Source organism: Xyrauchen texanus, chromosome 37 (genome assembly GCF_025860055.1).
Source record: "Xyrauchen texanus isolate HMW12.3.18 chromosome 37, RBS_HiC_50CHRs, whole genome shotgun sequence".
Taxonomy (NCBI): Eukaryota; Metazoa; Chordata; class Actinopteri; order Cypriniformes; family Catostomidae; genus Xyrauchen; species Xyrauchen texanus.
This window is the reverse complement of record NC_068312.1, coordinates 8,948,574-8,968,540: the sequence shown is the minus strand read 5'-3', so window position 1 is coordinate 8,968,540 and position 19,967 is coordinate 8,948,574. Positions and strand designations below refer to the sequence as shown.

The following is a 19,967-nucleotide window of genomic DNA, read 5'->3' as shown; positions in this document are numbered from 1 at the left end:
GGGCAATATATATGTGTGTGTGTGTGTGTGTGTGTGTGTGTGTGTGTGTGTGTGTGTGTGTGTGTGTGTGTGTGTGTGTGTGTGCACTACTAAAAATGTTTCAACCATGAAGTCATTGTGCAATGTCTTTTTTGCCATAAGTAACCCATACTATCAGTAATTTTGATACCATTTTATCAACACAACACAACACAACACCAAAGATGTGTACCGAAGACTAAATATAATTTAACATAATCATTCATATTAAATATTATTGCTGAATCATCATTGGTTAATATACTGACATAGCTTTATCAGCAAGCCTACCCATTAGGACTGGGTATTGATAAAGATTTTTCAATTACATTTTATATAATAATTTATTTAATCATAAATAATGTATTTAATAAAATAATAATATATATAATGTAATAATATATTTTATAATAAATAATAAAAAATTATACATGATAAAATAAAATAATCAAATAATTTATATTGTTAGGCCATATTGTTAAATAAAATAATATTTTATTTAATAATAACATATTTTATTATTTTATAATAAAAATAAATAATACAATAACTTATTATTTTATCTTGATAAACTTTGCCACCAAAAAAAATCCCATTTGTGCATTTAGCCCTTTTGTACCATTGTATTACAAGTGTAATACAATCAGTGTTGGGTAAATTACTATAAAAAAGTAACGAATAACTAACTACTAATTACATCTTCTACAGTGTAATTAGATTACTGTTCTAATTACTCTGTCTAAAAAGTAATTGCATTACTAATGACTTTCTAAACACTTATCAACCTTGACCAGATGAAAATACAAGGATAGACATGAAACTGTTCTTTTATTCTTTCAAATAAATCACATAAAATCTATTCATGAACTGGCCAAAGAACATTAAAATAAAAAAGATATATATTTTAACATTATATGCAAAATTTCGATTTTAAATTCACTATTGTTTCATATAGAAATTGTTCTCTAGTCTATAACGTATTTAACACAATTACATCAGAAGTAACTGTCATTAAATTACTGAAAAATTAAGAGTAATCACGTTTTTCAATGAAAAAATAATTTAATAACAGTTACTTTGATGTAATTGCATTACTTAGTACTGCATTACACCCACAAGTTGCGCCTGCAGCTGTAGTTGATATGCAGCTCTGACCTGAGAAATATTTACTCTCAGAATATTTCACCAATCATGAAATGTGTCCTGTATTGCTGTTAGCTGTTTAAAAGAACTAGTAATGCCCAATTTTCTTTTGTCTTTTTTTTTTTTTTTTTTTTTTCAGTGAATTGGCAAAACGGTCTGAATCCAATTTTTGCTCAAAAAACGTACCCCCCTAGATATAGGGTTTATTCGTCAGATTTCTGTGCATACCCACATCCTACAGGCGCCCCTGACACCCAACACTGACAGCACTATATGGGGGTGTCCACTGCTTTACGATTGTTTATACTATTACAAAGTCCGCGTGTTACATCAAATAATTGTTTAAAGTGAATTTTAACGAGAAATAGGAGGTGTGTGATTTTTAATATGCTATCCCGAGTTGTTTCGACTCTTTGTCCAAACATCAAGTCTCCATAAACATCCAGCGACAGAGAAATCAAATCTCTGATAGGCTGAAAAATATTTAAGGGGCGTGTCGTAATCTGTATATTTTTCCGTGTTCTTGCTGTAGTCTGTACACGAGCACGAAAGGCCAGAGGACTGACGTACTGTAGATTTGACGGAGGTCATAACTTTAATCTGAATAATCGTATATTTTGAAATATCTGGAATATCATCCAGGGAATCATGTGGTTTAAACTCGTCGTAGCAGCTGTTTTGCTCTTCAGCGCCTGCTGTTCGGCCAAGCAATGCAAGTTTATCATTGTTTTATTATTGTGTTATAATTAATGTTTTTTGTGTCTCATATTTTCAAATGCAGGCGAATCATTTAGTAGTTTAAAGTTTTGTACGAACAGCTTCAAACCCTGTAATGAGCTTCGAGCGAATGTAGAAAGAAGCAGGATTCAGTCTCGTGAAAACAGGACGGACAATGTTAATACAAATTTTGTATTAAAACATTTAATACAAAAAAAAAAGCTAAACAAACTTACTGTTGTAAATTTAGAAAACTTGTTCAAAATCTGTTCAGGGATCTTAAACATGCATGTCATGACATGTCTGTATGTCTGAAGTCCCAAAAGCATTTTACTTTCACTACTGAAATTGCATATGATTTAGAAAAACTTGTGTATGTCTGGAAGCAGGGATGGATTATCAACAGGGCCAATGCCCAGGGGCCCTTGACTACCTACCAGGGGTCCTTGACTGCCCGGGGGGGCCCTGGGCTTTAAGGTTGCGCGATCAAGTTTGGCTATTCCCCCACATCTTTTGTGCATGAAAACACTCAACTTTTGGGCCAGTTGCCCAAAACAATTTGAAAAAAAAAAATCTCTCAGAATCTCAGTTGCTTCCATGCCTGAGACGTCAATCCACTCATCTTATCACGTGGCTTTTTGAGTGTGGTACCGTGGAGACGTAGCACGTGCGGAGGCTTCATGCTGTTCTCCGCAGCATCCACGCTCAACTCACCACACGCCCCACTAGTGACCACGAGGAGGTTACCCCATTTGACTCTAACCTCTCTAGCAACTGGGCCAATTTAGTTGCTTAGGAGACCTGGCTGGAGTCACTCAGTATGCCCTGGATTGGAACTCACGACTCCAGGGGTGGTTGTCAGCGTCTTAACTCGCTGAACTACCCAGGCCCCCATAAAAAATTATATTATGGATAAGTAAATAAAATTTGCCAAAGGAAATACTGCTTAATATAAATGTGAACACATACAGTATGTCAAAATAACTTTTTGTGTCATCACCAGCTGACCCAAAAGTCCAAGTGTACAGCCGTAACTCTGGAGAGTATGGCAAAAAGAATGTGCTGATCTGCTATGTAAGTGGCTTCCATCCTCCTGACATCACCATTGACCTCCTCAAGAATGGCCAGGAGATTCCAGGTGCCACACAGACAGACCTGGCCTTCGAGCAGGGCTGGGACTTTCACCTGACAAAGTTTGTGGACTTCAATCCCCAGAGAGGAGAGGTGTATGCCTGTAAAGTCCGACACTTGTCGAGCATAAAGACCTACACATGGGGTGAGAACATATTTTGTAGTCACTGAATTGTTGATAGTGACCACTTAAGGTAGAGGCTCTTAATTAGCACATTTCTGTCCTTGGTGCATTTTCACTGAATTAATAGAAACTGTTTCAGACTGTGAGTCCTGTATTCTTTAATCTAACTTTCTTAGAAATCTGTCTTTGATTCTTAAAGTTTAGTTTCATTCCACCATGTTATTTAATGGGAAGGCATAATCTTCAGCCAAAACAGCTGTCATCCAAACAACCTGTGCCAGTTGATGGTTGTGTGAGAAATGAGGGCAACAGGGTATGCATTTAAAAATAAAAATGGTGGGGGGTGGTAACTCAGCAGTAGTGACGCTGACTACCACCCCTGGAGTTGCGAGTTCAAATCCAGGGTGTGCTGAGTGACTCCAGCCAGGTCTCCTAAGCAACCAAATTGGCCCGGTTGCTAGAGAGGGTGGAGTCACATGGGGTACCCTCCTCGTGGTCACGATTAGTGGTTCTCGCTCTCAATGGGGCGCGTGGTAAGATGTGTGTGGATTGCGGAGAGCAGCATGAGCTTCCACATGTTGGGAGTCTCTGCGGTGTCATGCACAACGAGCCACGTGATAAGATGCGTGGATTGACGGTCTCAGAAGTGGAGGCAACTGAGTAACCGAGCAACCACGAGGACCTACTAAGTAGTGGGAATTGGGCATTCCAAATTGGAAGAAAAGGGGATACAAAAATAAGTCTGGGCTTTGTATCTGGGCATGTCTGATAACAATATAATGAAACAAAACCATGCATTTGAAATGAAATTAATGTTTGTTTTTCTTACTTGTAGAGCCTGACATGTGAATGCACAACACAGTATAGCCTGACATGTGAATGCACAACACAGTTAGAAGTAAGTTTTAATGATCTTACCAATATATTGGAAAAGTTGGCTGTAAATTTGCTAATATTAATTGTAGTTCATAATCATTCAGAAATGTGAAAGTAAATATTACTGTTACAATGCTAAAATGTTTAATGCTAGATTTAGATAACAAATCTTGTATTTTTTATGAATGTGTTTCAGTAAGTGCCTTTTTAAAATGTTGTTGTTACAAGAATCGTTTATCACTATATGTGCATTTATTCTCTTTCTAACAGATACCTGAAATCAGCACTTGACTCCCACTGTGCATTTACTCCAGAAATTCTCTAATACTCCGTATGCACCTGCTTGGATTTATCATGATATCAGTGTAATTTCTGAGCTTCAGTTTTTAGGAGGCTGCCTCCTATGATGTGAAGACTGTAAGAAGCTGTATGCATTCCTACTTGATAAGAGCTTTCTAACTTCTTAACTGTACTTAACATTTCTGTAGGTGTGCGACTTTGATTGCCACTAATACCTTGGGTGTGAATCTTGCCTTTGTTTATTCTTCACAACTTTAAAATGTAATTGTCGTTTTATAATTCAGGAATAGAATCAGAAAAAGCTTTATTGCCAAGTATGTTTTTAACGTATTACGCACGTGTCACACATTCTCAAGTATTAAAATATAAGCAATATAAATATGTCCACACAGTGTGCTTTCAATTTGTTATTAGTCTGAGCAGGTTTCTTACCGTTTTTTGCTGAAAGAATAAACCCTTGAAAAGCTTTTCATTTTCCCTTGAAAGTGAAACTGAAGTCCATTTAAAAAATTGGTAATGAGACAGGTAGAAATAAACTTTGAAAACACTTTAATAAATAAAATGACACTTGTGTTCTATTCTACTGGATTAAACATGCATTGAGTACATACCACTGACATTGTAATGTTTTGTCATTGTAATTTCTTTCATTGAGTACAAACATACTCACCACCCTGTAATGTTGTCATTGTAATTTAGTTCAAGCGTGTGTGTGTTTATCTAAGAATTTTGAACCTCTTGTCTCTGTGCAGGTTAGGGAAGTTTTTGTTGTGTGGTCTTGGCCTTAAGGTTTCTCAAGATGTGTATATAAACACAGGCTGGGTCTTAAAACTTAAAGGGATAGTTCACCCAAAAATTTAAATTCTCTCATTATTTACTCACCCTCATGCCATCCCAGATGTGTATGTCTTTCTTCTGCTGAACACAAATTAAGATTTTTTTAGAAGAATGTTTCAGCTATGTAGGTCTTTACAATATAAGTGAATGGTAGCCAGAACTCAGAAGGTCCAAAAATGACATAAAGGAATAATAAAAGTGATCCATAGGACTCCAGTGCTTTAATCAATGTCGTCTGAAGCAATCTCATCAATTTTGGGTGAGAACAAACAAAAATATAGCTCTTTATTTTTTCATTGAGGCCTATCTTGGGATACTGGAACTTTCATATGTAGTAATATGCAGATTTCCCGTAATATATTATCTGTATGTTGCTATGGAAGCTAGGTCCTGCCATGGAATAAAAAAACAAAAAACAAAATCAAAGGTAATTATGACTTTTATATCACACAACTGTGAGTATTTCTCGCAACTGCGATACATAAAGTTGTAATGGCGAGAGCAGGCATGTGAAATATAAAGTTCGAATAACCTATATATATATATATATATATATATATATATATATATATATATATATATATATATATATGTTTAATTCTGTGGTATGTTAAATCACCACAAAATGAGTTGAATTAATTTTTTTATTTCGATTTTTATTTTATTTGTTGAATATCTGTGAAAATAAAGTTCAAATATTGAGTAAGATCTGGACGCCACGAGGGGTTTAGTCCGGTTTTGGATGGTCTGGCACTGGAGGAATATCCACTCTCTGCGCATGTGCAGGTCCATAGGCATCGACTACGTCATGTCCGCGGGAAGCGACGGCTGGTAGTCAACGATTGTTCACTGCGAAATAATTATCTTTTCTTTATTTTGTATTTAATTGAGTAAATGTCAAAATGATTCTTACTGTAAAGCCACTTCAAGGGAAAGAGTGTAATGTTCAGGTAGGCTTTACAGCGCGCTTGTGTTTTGAGGTTATAATGTGGCAATGTTAGCCTTCTTAGCATAGCACTGTTCTGTTGCTTTATTTAGTACTCTTTAGTACACGTAACATTATTAGTGTGCCGGTGAATACTCTTGTAGGTAAAGTATAAAATAAATAATATATACGCTAGCTCGTTAGACATAATATCATCTCTCTGCACACTTATTATATTCACAAAGGTTGTGTCTCAAAACCTAGTGTGCTGCCTACCTAGACACCATTTTTGGGCATAATATGATCAATCCCGAACGTTCCATTCGAACTACGTTCATATAAAATGTTTGAAGTGCTGTCTGTCTAGATAATAGATCTTAATTGCCAAAAACTTCAGTCAATGAGACTATTTTGAGCTAGATCACACATGAGTAATCAGTTAGTTAATTGATGATATGTGACCAGCTGTACCGCAGTATGACAATCTTGAAGAGTTTTGCCTGTAGTAGCCCACTATCTCCAGTTAGGCTGGCACATAAAGTCAATGTGCGAATCGGCTGAGTTATATATAATCATGTTATCACTGTGTCCCTAAAAAAATGTTCAATGCATTTGTCACCATTCAGACTTGTTAATTTCTTTGATGCACAGGTGACAGAAAATGAAAAGGTATCGACGGTAAAAGAACTGGTATCAGAACGTTTAAACATCCCACCAAGTCAACAGAGACTGCTGTATAAAGGAAAAGCTCTTGCAGGTACAATCTCTTAATTTAAAGGAATAGTTGAACCCCCACAAAATAAAAAAAATTAATGAAAATTATGTCATTATTTACTCATCCTCATGTTGTTCCAAATCTCTATGAATTTTTTCCATTGAACATAAAGGTTTTTCAGGACGTTTACACTGCTCACTGTCTAGTCACCAGATGCTGTCAGGCTCCAAAACGACAAAAACCCTCTCAAATATAATTTGCTTTTCATAAAGAAAATGGTTAACCAATGGTGTTCAGCATAATTGACATCAAGCCTGGAAAAAGAAAAAAGATTTAGGAGCTATGGTGGAGGGCAAGATTTTCCCAAAAATTTGCATATTGTTGAGCCCTATGATTTCTGCGACCCGGATGCAATTGTGGAATTGAGTCAAAAACATGGATTTAAGTGTAAAATGCAGAATTTCAAGGAATTTGACAAATTTGTGATAAAGCGAATATGACAGTTTTGCAATTATTCCAATTCAAATCACGGTGTGACCCAGTGTGATTATAAAAACGCAAGAGGATGTGATGTAATTAAATATATTGTCTGCATGTGCTGTACACGTCTAAATTAATGAGCGCTGCAACTTTACTCACCACTTTATTTGACCAAAAATAACTGGGTTGAAATTGATCATACACTGCCTGGCCAAAACAAAAGTTGCCGTTTGGATTTAAATAAGCAGATACTTATGAACCAATTATTGGATCATTATTGCAGTGATTAAAATGTTTCAGCTGGCAACAATTATTTGAACCCTAACTGATGCAGTGTGTAGCTTCTTATTTCTTTTTTTATTATTATTCTTATTTCTTTATCACCCTTTCACCCCATTTTGGAATGCCCAGTTCCCACTACTTAGTAGCTCCTTGTGGTGGCGTGGTTACTCGCCTCAATCCGGGTGGCAGAGGACAAGTCTCATTTGCCTCCGCTTCTGAGACTGTCAATCTGCACATCTTATCATGTGGCTCGCTGTGCCTGACACCGCAGAGACTCACAGCATGTGGAGGCTCATGCTACTCTCCGCGATCCGCACACAACTTACCACGCACCCCATTGAGAGCGAGAACCACTAATCGTGACCACGAGGAGGTTACCCTATGTGACTCTACCCTCCCTAGCAACCTGGAGAATTTGGTTGCTTAGGAGACCTGGCTGGAGTCACTCACCACACCCTGGATTTGAACTCGCAACTCCTGGGGTGGTAGTCAGCGTTAATGTTCTCTGAGCTACCCAGGCCCCTGTAGCTTCTCATTTCATAAACAACCATGCTGGAGGATGTACCCTGTGGTCGTGGAAAAGATGGTACCGTGTTTAAGAAGGGGCAAATTATTTGGCCTGCATCAAGCAAAGAAAACAACTAAGGAGATTGCTGAAATCACTGGAATTGGGTTAAGAACTGTCCAACGCATTATTAAAACCTGGAAGGATAGTGGTGAACCATCAGCTTTGTGAAGAAATGTGGTCGGGAACAAATCTGGAGTGATCGTGGTTGGTGATCACTGAAATGCTTGGTGAAGCCACATCATAAAAAATCGACAGTAGAACTCAGTTATGTTTAAAAGTGAAAGTAAGTGCATTTCCACATGCACGATGTGAAGAGAACTGGATTGAGACTAAACAGCTGTGTGGCCACAAGAGGCAGTGTTATGATTTGGGGTTGCTTTAATTGACCGGTCTACAGATGAGCAACTTTATGAAGTCAGCTGACTACCTGAATTTACTGAAAGACCAGGTTATCCCATTAATGGATTTTTTTCTTCCCTGATGGCACGAGCATATGCCGGGATGACAATGCAAAGATTCATCAGGCTCAAATTGTGAAAGAGTGATGCAGGGAGTGTGAGGAATCATTCAGCGATTCAAACTACAGACCTTTTGGCTAAAGTCACTATTTTTTTAAAATGGTTTACAAAATATATAAAAGTCCTGATATGACTTTCTCACCTTTTTTTTTTTTTAATCTGCCATGAGCATACTTCCAATGTTTGCACTGTACGGAAGATAAAAGTCCTTGATGACAGTCCTTGATGAGTAATTGATGGCAGAATTTCCATTTCTGACTCAACAATTCCTTTTACGTTCCTTTTTAGTCATATGCTAATGAGTTACTGGCAGCAACATTCCATTAACTCTGTCATGGCATGAGGTAAAAGGTGTGCCATTGTGAATGTTGTTTTGTTTCCAGATGAACACAGATTGAGTGATTACTCCATTGGACCAGAGGCCAAGCTGAATCTAGTTGTGCGGCCAGCAGGAGAGAGGAGTGGAGGTGCAGTGGGAGCCAGTGGCAGTAGTAATAATGAAAAATCTGCCAGTGGTGTATGGCAATTATTGTCAACCGTCCTGGCCAAACACTTCAGCCCGGCCGATGCTGCTAAAGTGCAGGAACAACTCACTAAGGTACTGTCAGTAAAAGCATTTTCTGTTGCGTAATTGTCTGTTAATTTAACCTGTTAGTTTATTGATAAAAATGTTTTCCTTAGGATTACGAACGCTCTCTCAGACAGCTCAGTCTAGATGATATAGAGCGTATGGCCAGCCGTCTGCTGCATCCGGAGACGGAGGTCATGGATACTTCATATATGGACTGAAACAAACTACAAAGATGAATCTTTGACTCCATTGGACTACCCCTACCCATCAGCTACATGTGTGGGAGTAGGATGTATTTAATATGAACTGTTAGGAAGAAAAAAAAGCCAGAAGTCCCCTTTACATTACAGACTGAGGTGATCTTTCTCAAGGCAAGGGGCCACAATGCTTACCATTGCTTTCCCATCGGAGGAAACTGGTGGTGGTTTTAGTGCAACTCTGTAAATATCGTGTGCAAATTATTAATAAAAAGTGTTCTTGATCAGCTGGATTATTTTCTTATTTAATAGGGAGCGCATAGATCTTTGGAAATTTGACTGGTATTGACACCGCCAGCTTGGTTGTAAATGTTTCCTTTATTTACCTTTTTTTGGTTTTCAAGTCATTCTTACATTTGGCCAAAATCAAAAGATTCCTACTGCAAGTTTGCATTTTGGCTTACAAAACTGAGGAGCGTTTAGGTAGGCTATGGATATATATTAATTAATACAATATACCATGTAAATGTACAAAGGCAAATCAAAACACGTAGAGTAACATCATGAGTGTTTTTTTTCTGTACCGTGTGCAACTTATTTGGATGTCAGTTCTGCAATTTACACGACCTCTAATGAAAAGCACTGAACAAATGATTCACTATGTCCAAAAAAATAAATACCTGTTTTGTAGAAGTTCATCACTTGTATTTTTAGACTAAGAAACATTCTGAAGATATTTTTTACAAAAACAATCATGTACAGTCAAATTAAATTGAAAAACAAAAACTGATGTTTTATGTCAGAAACCTACAACAGCCAAATTTTATGACCAATTAAGGTAATATACACGATTATAAAAATCCACTTTGTTATCCACTTCAAAAAGGCCGTTTGTCCTTCATGGCATATTAGGGCTGGGCTATATAGTTATATTTGAATCCTTTTGACAGTATACTTTATATATTGAATCGATATTCATATTGCCCTGAAATAGTTTGAACAGGGACTCTTTCATTTTCAATCAGATGAACTGTCATGTCTACCAAACAGCCACTGCTGCCAAGTAGATTTAACATGTTTACATCAAGAAGTAAAATGTAGTTAAAAAAAACCAAGGAATGTTTTCCACATGCATTCCCTTAATGTACGCAAGGAAGAATTATTCTTGATCATTTTGATTCATATGCACCAATAAATCAATATATACTAATATATGGCAATAATTACCTATTAATGTTTCTTTTCTAAAACATAGCAAAGCATGTAAAATGCAATGCAGGGACTTCCGTAATCATTTTTCAGGGATGATGTGAACAAGTAATCGAGTACTTGTTCAGCTTTAAATATTTGACTAGTAAAAACACTACAAATGTGAACGAATTGTTAAACCAGTGCTTTGAATGAATGCTTTCAAACTAAATTGGACACTTCAATTGGAATTGGTTACTTCTATCTGCATTTTGCAACTGAGTCACTATGAAAGTATCTCAGTCTCGCAAGCAGTGACACAAGGAGCGGGAGCAATAATTTCTGTGAAAAAAGTTGCTGTGTCTGGCTGGATGGGTCACTCAAAACAAAAAGAGGAATTTTTATACTGTAGCTCCACAGAGACACAGTGTTTACAGTTTTCGAGAAAATGGCCACCTCCGAATGGCTTACTTATAGTTGTCTCAACGTATTAAGCTGGGATAGGAGAAAGTATTCAGAAAAAGTTATGCACTTCAGCTTAAACTTTTTCAACATGAAAAGCACAATATAAAAAAAATGATCGCTATGTTAGTTAATTTTATATTAGCAACAACATAATATCAAATATAACGCCCAGCCCTATTAAATATATATATATATATATATATATATATATATATATTAAAGAATGCACATTCTGCATAGGATTTAAATTGGTGCAGAGATTAATGACAAAATGTCCCAATGAATAAGCAGACAAAAAGAATCCTTTCAGAGAAAATAAAAATAAAATGACATGGACAGCAGGAGTAGTGACAAGGAAATTCTTCGACATCTGTAGTGATAGTAAGACTTGTAATATTGTAAATGCAACCTCAGAGGATTTGCAAAACATCGGTCTTCCTGTTCCATGGACAGTTCATCATACCACACGTTACTTGAAGTTCAGCAATAAAATGGATGTTCAGCTTTCACATGTGGCATTTGATACCCTGGAGATTTCAAAGGAGAAAACAAAAACTCAAGAGGGAAGGATGGGTGCTAGAGTGACAGGCCTGGATCTTTTCCATCCTTTCATCTCTCCTTCCTTTTATTTAAACTAGATCTTTCTATTCCATGCCATGTTTCTTTTCTCCTTCAGCAGCTGCAGCCATCACTAGTGGAGGCAGGTCTGTCATCTCTTAGTTTAATCTGATCCGGAAAATCATACGTCTCCACTTCGGACTCCTAAAAGAGAGAAAGTAATTTTAGATTAAAGTAAAATACTTTCATATTAATAATTACTATCAATACCATTACTATTAATGCATAATACTATTAATTACATTAAGTAAAATGTCTAAAATCAATGTAAAGTATTCACAGCCTCCTCTACCTGTTTAAGTGCATTGCGAGCTATAGTTTGGAAGGCCTGGTCCACGTTAATGGCTTCTTTGGCACTGGTCTCAAAATAGGGGATACTATTCTTACTCTGACACCACGCTTGAGCCCGCTTTGTTGTAACCTGTTCAAAGTACAAAAGATTTTGGAATGAAACCTTGGATAAAAATGTAACAATATCAGACAGAAATTCCGATGACAATTAAAAAAAATACGGTGAACATATTACTTTTGTAAATACAAGACTTAAAGGTGAAGTGTCTAATTTGTGCACCACTAGCGTCACCGAACGAAATTGTAAAAAATAATGTTGTTTCTAAACAGACTTCCCGAACATTACCCCATGTCTTTCATTGGTCAAACAAACTGATTGTATTGCCCTAATGCAAGTCATTGGTCCAACCAATGTTGTTGTGTCGGCTGGTCAGGACGCTCAGACAAACAGAGCAATGTTTTAAAAGTGTTTTTCCGAGGGCATGAACCTATGAATGGCTTATTGTTGTCTCTACGTATTAAACTGGGATCTGAAAAAGTACTCCAACATTAAAAAATGACGCATTTCTCTATGGATGGGACGATATATTGAATTTCAATATATCGCGAACCAAAGAAAATGACGAACAATATTGAGGCAAAACTCCATATTTTGACAATTTAAACATTGTTCTCAGTCCATGTGATCAAAAATTCAATGACTCGTCAAACATCATAATCTCTCTGTCGCTTGATTTTACCTCTACTGTGCTATTTTGCCAACACTGTTACAGAGTTCACACAAGGTCCTTGAAGTACTTAAAGTGCTTAAATTTTGCTCTTAAAAATGTATGTACTGGAATACCTGGAAAATCATTTTGTTTTGTTAAAAAGTGCTTGAGATTAAAACAGACCATTTCTTCCGTATAATGTGTCCCATCAAAAATGAGATCCCGCACACCACTTTCATTGAATATAGTGTTTTTTAACATATTTCTATTCTTTACAGTCAAATAAAAATGTAAAAAATAAATATGAATTGTAATCACAAATAGCACGGATGCTTCTCTCTCGTTAATAAATGAACCGCAACACCTGTGCAAGTCTGTGAGATGATGTTAAACTCTTAAAGTGACAGTACCATTATATATCAAACATTGACAGCTCATATCATTATTATATATACAATTTCAAGAAACAATATTAATTGATAGAAAGTAGAGTTTTTATCTTTTAAAAAGTTACAATTTGATTATAATCAAAACAAATTATAAAAAAATAATAATATTATATATATATATATATATATATATATATATATATATATATATATATATATATATATACACACACACACACTTTCACATTCTTTTTCAGGACAGGCGCTGTTCAATTCTATTGCTTGTTCAGCACCTGGTCAGCCTGAATGTAATTTTTGAAGGCTTATTCGTTTGTGATCATTTCATATAGTGAAAGATATATGAGAAACTCTAAATTTAACATTTGAAGATTTATATTGTGTATTAAAGAACTTCATTTTGATGAGAAATGAAAATGTGCAAATTGCGCAAACATTTTTACATTTTTATATTTAAGTGTCAAAATCAAATCGAGATAATATCGAATCGTGGGCCTCATTTCCATATATCGAGCCGAATCTTGAGATAACCATATCATCCCATCCAAAATATTTCACCTTTAATTTTGCAAAACAGACAATGTTCTCTGGGTAGACCGATATATCGGCCGATATTTGTCCATTTTGTTATTGTCGCCCAATAAAGGCCTTTTCAAATGATTCGCGTCAATGTTTCCCAATGCACTGAACTCTTGTTCTAGCAAACGCTGCAACATGTTGCTCAATGGTTTTTTAAATATATTTTTACATTTGTATCCCCTTTTCTCCCAATTTGGAATGCCCAATAAGTCAACTGAAGCCATCCAATACACCGAACAGCCACAACATTAAAACCACCTGCCTAATATTGTGTAGGTCCTCTTCGTGCCATCAAAACAGCGCCAACCCGCATTCTTACCACAATTGTACAGAGTGGTTATCTGAGTTACCATAGACTTTGTTAGCCCAAACCAGTCTGGTCATTCTCTGTTGACCTCTCTCATCAACAAGGCATTTCCATCTGCAGAACTGTAGCTCACTGGATGTTTTTTGTTTTTGGCACATTCAGAGTAAATTCTAGAAAATGTTGTTTGTGAAAATCTAAGGAGATCAGCAGTTACAGAAATATTCAAAACAGCCCATTACAACAGAGAATGGCCAGACTGGTTCGAGCTGACAAAGTCAACGATAACTCAGATAACCGCTCTGTATAATTGTGGTAAGAAGAACATCATCTCAGAATGCTTCACATCTGAAAGTGAAAGTTCAAGTGGAGATTTAGAGTAATAAAGGACTTAAATATTGTTCTATTTCTCACCCTCACCAATTATATCGCTTCTCAAGATATGGGTATAAACACTGGAGTCTTGTTAATTACCTTTATATTTCCTTTATGTGATATTTAGATCTACAAAGGTCTGATCACCATTCACTTTGCATTGTATGGACCTACAAAGCTGAGATATTTTCCTAAAAATCTTTTTTTTTTTTGGTGTGTTCTGCTGCAGAAATAAAGTCATACACATCTGGGATGGCATGAGGGTGAGTAAATGATGACAGAATAAAAATGTTTGGATGAACTACCCCTTTAACTTACTTGTGCAGCAATATTCTCTTCAAACTGCTGCTCTGTCATGACAGTAAACTCACAGTAAATGCAGACAGCCCCTTTTAGCGCCCTTTGTGGCAACGTTGAAAATGCAACGTGTATGAATCTTGTGATCTGACACATTTTGGAACACAACAACGCACGAAACCAAGCATGTGTATATAGAAGTGTCTGCTTTTGTGTACTTGCATAGACATTTTTTTGCCCTTTAGTTCTCTTTTGTGTCAGTTACAAAATCTACCAATAGTGGATAATGCGCAGTTTTTAAATATTAACTATTGTGCAAAATAAAAGTCAAATTCAGCAATTTGATGTATGTGTCATGTTGCTCTAAATTGTATTCTATCTCATATATTGGCCTTTGACCAACTAGCCATCTAAATATTACCATTTCATTTAGATTGCCCATTTATTAATATTGCCCGTTAAAAACCCATTTAGGAAATAAAGAGGAATTCCACTGTTAAAACCAAGACATTTTTATAAATACTAGTGGTATTGCCACTCAGTTTGATCTGCACACTGACCTGTCGGTTCTCCAAGTCAATTTTGTTGCCTAGCACAACAAAAGGGAAGTTTTCTGGGTCACGTGGACTGGCCTGAATGAGAAACTCATCCCTCCAGCTTTCCAGAGTCTTAAACGTAGTTGGTGCTGTGACGTCATAGACCAGTACGCAACAGTCCGCCCCTCTGTAGAAAGCCACACCCAGAGACTGAAATCGCTCTTGACCAGCTGTGTCCCAAATCTTAGAAGGAAAAGATATATATATATATATACATATATATTTATGATGAATAACAAAAAAAGGTGGCTTTTTTATTTTTAATCATTGACTCTGTATATGGTGTAAACTTTCGTATTCTAATAACATTATTCTGAGAGGTTTTGGGGGTATCGTGTAACGAAAAAGTGCAAGGATAACAAAAAACAGAAGGAATGCGTTATTTTGAATTTATTTATAAAAGTTTCGGTCCTGGATGCTAACTGGTCAATACAACATTTGAGCTGTGCTAAAAAATACAATAGAGTAACAGTATAGACCATGCTATATGGTGAATATAGTCACCCCCCTAGGCATCATGCATAACAATGATCTTTGGCCATGACTATAATCATAATATAGCATGGCTTAATTATAACACAGAAAGACAAGGACAATTTGGAGTCTATCCTTCTATTGTCCATCTGATATGGGTCTTAAAAGTTGATTCAAATGTTGAAGTAAAGTAATAATGAGCAATCGAATTACTGCTCAGACAAATTAAATTGTTAAGTGATCCCACTACAGAAACAAAAAATTAATTAGTTACGGATTACTTTTTAGGACTAACTTCCCAATCACTGCTTGTTTAAACATGTGGGGATTTAAATCAGCAAGACTGGTCACACTTGTTACACATGGCTGACAGAATTAAACACAGCATGTGAGCTGAAAACTGGTTGTGCATTCCATCTTAGTGCCTACTGGGAAAATACAAGGGGATTACCAGGTATGTTACTAAATGTGTCTCATTTACTTAGAGAGTCGTGAAAATATCCCAAATGCAAAATAAAAAGCAAAGGCACTAAAAAAAAAAAAAAAGGCGTCATTTATATGCAAAATATGATTTAAAACAGGACCATGACATTTCGTTGACAGGTTTTGTGAGAATCCCCCGAAAAGAGATGAAGCAAACCTGCATAGTGACAAGTCTGTCGTCCACCATCACCTCTTTGGTGAGGAAATCAGCTCCAATAGTGGCCTTATATTGATTACTAAACTTATTATTCACATACTGGTTCATCAAAGAGGTCTTCCCGACTCTGTCAAAGGAAAATGGAACATAAAATCAGACAGAACCAATAGGCAATAATTCGCACAATGCATTCGAACAATATGATTAGACTACATTTTTAACTAGCACCACTAAATATGTCAATACCACAGTTCAGCTGATATCTAAGCCTACTTTACATTGAATAGAGTTGCACAGCTTTAGGATAAAGTTTTGATAGCATTTCATTTACAGTAATATCCCAGCTTGCCAGATGTGATCATCCAGTAGTATTTAACGTTATCAGAGACCATGTGATCGGCCATCAGTGTTTTCAATGTTTACCAAGATAGAGCAAATTCCAAGCACACATACATTTAGACAGTTGTTGATGTACATTCCTTGATCACTGTCACATGTTCAGCTACTTTCAATATACACAACAGGAGACAAAGTATCACAGCTGATAACACCATATGGTCAGCATGACACTGACAGCGGCAATTGAATATAACAATCTAAACATCATCTCTAATGATTCTGCTGGTAGTTTGCACAAACACTTACCCTGAATCCCCCAGGATGATCACTTTAAGCAGTACCTTCTTCCGAGAAGCCATAATGTGTTGAAGAAAACTGAGGAGCAAAGAAGCATATTATACAGTAACAGAAGATACCTTTTATTCATTTAACCCAGAAAAATGCTTAACAGGTAGACCTATATATTGATTTTAAAAGAGGAAGTAGCTGAAATCACAGCCACAATGAGTAAATATGTCATATTTAATAGTTATTCAATTGCACAAAAACATTCAACCCAATTATTGGATGATTTTGTATGTATTGATGTCCTTCAGATAGCATTCATATGTGTGTAATCTAAACAGCAGTTGTTTAGATTGCTGTCTCGAAATACAGGCTTGTGAATGTTTATGACAAGTCAAACTTCAGTGTTTGGTGTGATAGCATTGCCTCTTGGCTGCTATATAGATATATATACAGTAGATAGATTAAAAGAATATGTATATATAGATAAATAAAGTAATTATACAGTATACTGTGTGTAATATATATATACACACATATATACATATACACAATGGCAGCCAAAAGTTTGGAATAATGTACAGATTGTGCTCTTATGGAAATAAAATGGTACTTTTATTCACCAAAATTGGTATTCAACTGATCACAATGCATAGTCAGGACATTAATAACGTGAAAAAATACTATTACAATTTTCAAGTACCAAATTAGCAATGTAGCATGATTACTCAAGGATAAAGTGTTGGAGTGATGACTGCGGGAAACGGGGTCTGTCTAGATTTAATAAAAAATCTAAAAAACATCAGTAAAGTCCTGACAATATTTGTGATCAGTTGAATGACACTTTGGTGAATAAAAGTACCAATTTCCTACTGAAACATTTTCCATTGTCTAATGTTTATATTTATAATATTTTTTTGTGCATGAGATCATTGGAAAATATGTGGAATAACACATATATAAATACATTTATTTTAATAAATAAAAGACTTCGATTATCATAATGGTTGTTAGCTGCTGCACTCGTATTCATTCATAATTATCAATACCGGAACATTCCAAAAATAACCATAAAAGACTAGAAATCAAACTGTTCACCATACAGTGCTCGTGCAGTGGCAGAAGTACAAATAATGAATTCATGTGATTCATCGAGTCATGTGACTTCACTGCTGTGAAAAACATGGCAGTTACATTGTAACAAATGTATTAATACCGAAACATATTCAAGGGAGCACTATAGAATCGAAAACGCAAAACAAACAGCACGACGCGATGAACCTGCACAGTCTATTGTTCTGATATGGCCGAAGAGTTCGCCCTGGCAAGGGCATCATACATTTCATGAAAATACAGAAACAGATTAATATTAAATAGACAATAATATGGAAACGAAAGACTGTCTTAAGTGATCGTCTTCTGAAGATGATAATATTAAATGCACCAGTCAGCTTGAAAGATTTGGTAGAAAAACAAACTGTCAGAAATTTACCTACACCTCTTCGCTCGACGTCGCAGCGGGTAAACTTCCCTCACTATGTTCGGAAGAAAATCAACCAATGCTTGTAATGATCCAGATGCACATCAACTGTTGAGTGACTGTGTTTTCCTTCCTGGCAGAACAGGACATGACAGTGGAGTCACAAGGTACTGACGCACAATATTGATATTCGTTTTGAGCCGGTTCTTTTTTTAATGATTCAAAAGAACCGATTCGAAAAGCGTTTGTTGCTCACTCAATCTTGAGGAAGAAAAACATTGAGAGTAAAGCTGTGTGGTGGGTCATATGTTGGAACCGCACAACAAAAGTGTTATCTAAAATATATTTTACGATTTAAGTTAAACCTAAAATAACACGCGGAGTCTTTCTTGGAACACTTTCGATTTTTGAATATTTTTTTAACCGGTTCAATGATATGAACTGTCCGAACAAATCGATTCGCTAAATGAATCAGACTATCAATGCTAGTGCACTGCCCAACTCGATGAAGCCCTCCATCATTTTCAAACGACTCCAAGATGGCGAGGAGGATTAACACGGAGTTCGGAATGGCATGCTACCCATACCAATCTTACAACTTCTACCATATATCTATGGCAGAAATAGTAGGAGTAGCATGCCATTCCGAACTCGGCCAATGATTCAAATGTGACATCCTCACACTTCATAGTTGTCAGCTTATTTCATCTTTATATTTGTCTCTTTTCAATAAATCAAAACAACTTTCCACTCATATAAGATAGGTGTTTGCTGACATAGGCAGCATGGATACAGGGAAAGCTTAAATATATCTGATAAACATAATGCATATTAAAGAGGCCCTATTATGCTTTTTGGGATTTTACCTTTACCTTTAGCTGTTTGTGCTTGTAAACGATCTGCAAAGTTACAAAGCACAAAGTCCACACAAAAGGGAGTTATTCACTCCCACAGATAACAATGCACAAACGCAAAACGGCTGGTTTGTAGTCCAACCATTTCTTCTGTAAATAATCTACATCATTATGAAACACATTTGCATAATGCCCGCCTAAGGGTTACTGTGGCCCGCCCGCTAGGATTAGTTGGGTTAGTGTTGTCGCTACGTCGAGAAGACACTGTTTTCGTCACTGCGAAAGCAAAACCTCTTTGTTTGGACTTCCAAAGGCAGACAAATTGAAGAATCATTGGTGAAATTAAAATTTTCCCCACTGTACTGTACTCAGCAGTACAACCACAACCAATTTTCAAGACAGTTTGTTCTGGAAGATGGTGCAGTTCCCACTTTGTTGGGACAATCTGGCTCTTCAGGGTCACAACCTGTAAGTAGGCTTGATTACTTGTGGATTTATCTGCTACCAAGAGTTCAAATGCAGAGTTTTGTGCTGTAGCTACATTGTACTACCAGTGCACAGCTCTAGGCGTCTGCTAACCTGCTAGCTAATGTTATTGTGTTGAAATAGTTTTGCTAATCAGGGCCAACTTTTACCTACAATTGTGTAGAATTATGCAGATTG

At 36.3% G+C, this 19,967-nt stretch overlaps 3 protein-coding genes across 4 annotated transcripts; 2 read left to right on the top strand and 1 right to left on the bottom strand.

Annotated features, from left to right (window-relative positions):
- The first annotated feature begins 1,674 nt into the window (after positions 1 to 1,674).
- b2ml (beta-2-microglobulin, like) lies at positions 1,675 to 4,692 on the top strand. The gene is made up of 4 exons (XM_052109087.1): positions 1,675 to 1,873; positions 2,882 to 3,154; positions 3,969 to 4,031; positions 4,280 to 4,692. Exons 1-3 carry the CDS (start codon positions 1,810 to 1,812, stop codon positions 3,980 to 3,982), a joined length of 351 nt encoding a protein of 116 aa, XP_051965047.1. The 5' UTR covers positions 1,675 to 1,809; the 3' UTR covers positions 3,983 to 4,031; positions 4,280 to 4,692.
- Positions 4,693 to 5,947: 1,255 nt separating this feature from the next.
- On the top strand, positions 5,948 to 9,689 carry ubl4a (ubiquitin like 4A). Its single transcript, XM_052109250.1, has 4 exons — positions 5,948 to 6,096; positions 6,723 to 6,828; positions 9,018 to 9,232; positions 9,316 to 9,689. Exons 1-4 carry the CDS (start codon positions 6,049 to 6,051, stop codon positions 9,421 to 9,423), a joined length of 477 nt encoding a protein of 158 aa, XP_051965210.1. The 5' UTR covers positions 5,948 to 6,048; the 3' UTR covers positions 9,424 to 9,689.
- A 70-nt stretch (positions 9,690 to 9,759) lies between these two features.
- LOC127631203 (ras-related protein rab7-like) lies at positions 9,760 to 18,608 on the bottom strand. 2 transcript variants are annotated; one of them, XM_052109249.1, is made up of 6 exons: positions 18,467 to 18,587; positions 16,992 to 17,060; positions 16,347 to 16,473; positions 15,197 to 15,415; positions 11,966 to 12,094; positions 9,760 to 11,817 (listed from the first exon to the last, which is right to left on the bottom strand). In XM_052109249.1, exons 2-6 carry the CDS (start codon positions 17,042 to 17,044, stop codon positions 11,728 to 11,730), a joined length of 618 nt encoding a protein of 205 aa, XP_051965209.1. In that variant the 5' UTR covers positions 17,045 to 17,060; positions 18,467 to 18,587; the 3' UTR covers positions 9,760 to 11,727. The 2 variants fall into 2 exon arrangements, with proteins under 2 accessions (XP_051965209.1, XP_051965208.1); XM_052109248.1 differs by having other exon boundaries at positions 9,815 to 11,817; positions 18,463 to 18,608.
- Between the last annotated feature and the right edge of the window lie 1,359 nt (positions 18,609 to 19,967).

Coding starts and splice junctions, on each gene's coding strand:
- ubl4a (XM_052109250.1), top strand. CDS start 6,049: ATGATTCTTACTGTAAAGCCACTTCAAGGGAAAGAGTGTAATGTTCAG. Junction 6,829..9,017: donor TAAAGGAAAAGCTCTTGCAG/GTACAATCTCTT, acceptor TTTTGTTTCCAG/ATGAACACAGATTGAGTGAT. Junction 9,233..9,315: donor TGCAGGAACAACTCACTAAG/GTACTGTCAGTA, acceptor TGTTTTCCTTAG/GATTACGAACGCTCTCTCAG.
- LOC127631203 (XM_052109248.1), bottom strand. CDS start 17,044: ATGGCTTCTCGGAAGAAGGTACTGCTTAAAGTGATCATCCTGGGGGAT. Junction 15,416..16,346: donor ACAGACTTGTCACTATGCAG/GTTTGCTTCATC, acceptor TTTCCTTCTAAG/ATTTGGGACACAGCTGGTCA. Junction 11,818..11,965: donor CTCGCAATGCACTTAAACAG/GTAGAGGAGGCT, acceptor TCTCTCTTTTAG/GAGTCCGAAGTGGAGACGTA.
- b2ml (XM_052109087.1), top strand. CDS start 1,810: ATGTGGTTTAAACTCGTCGTAGCAGCTGTTTTGCTCTTCAGCGCCTGC. Junction 1,874..2,881: donor CTGCTGTTCGGCCAAGCAAT/GCAAGTTTATCA, acceptor TGTCATCACCAG/CTGACCCAAAAGTCCAAGTG.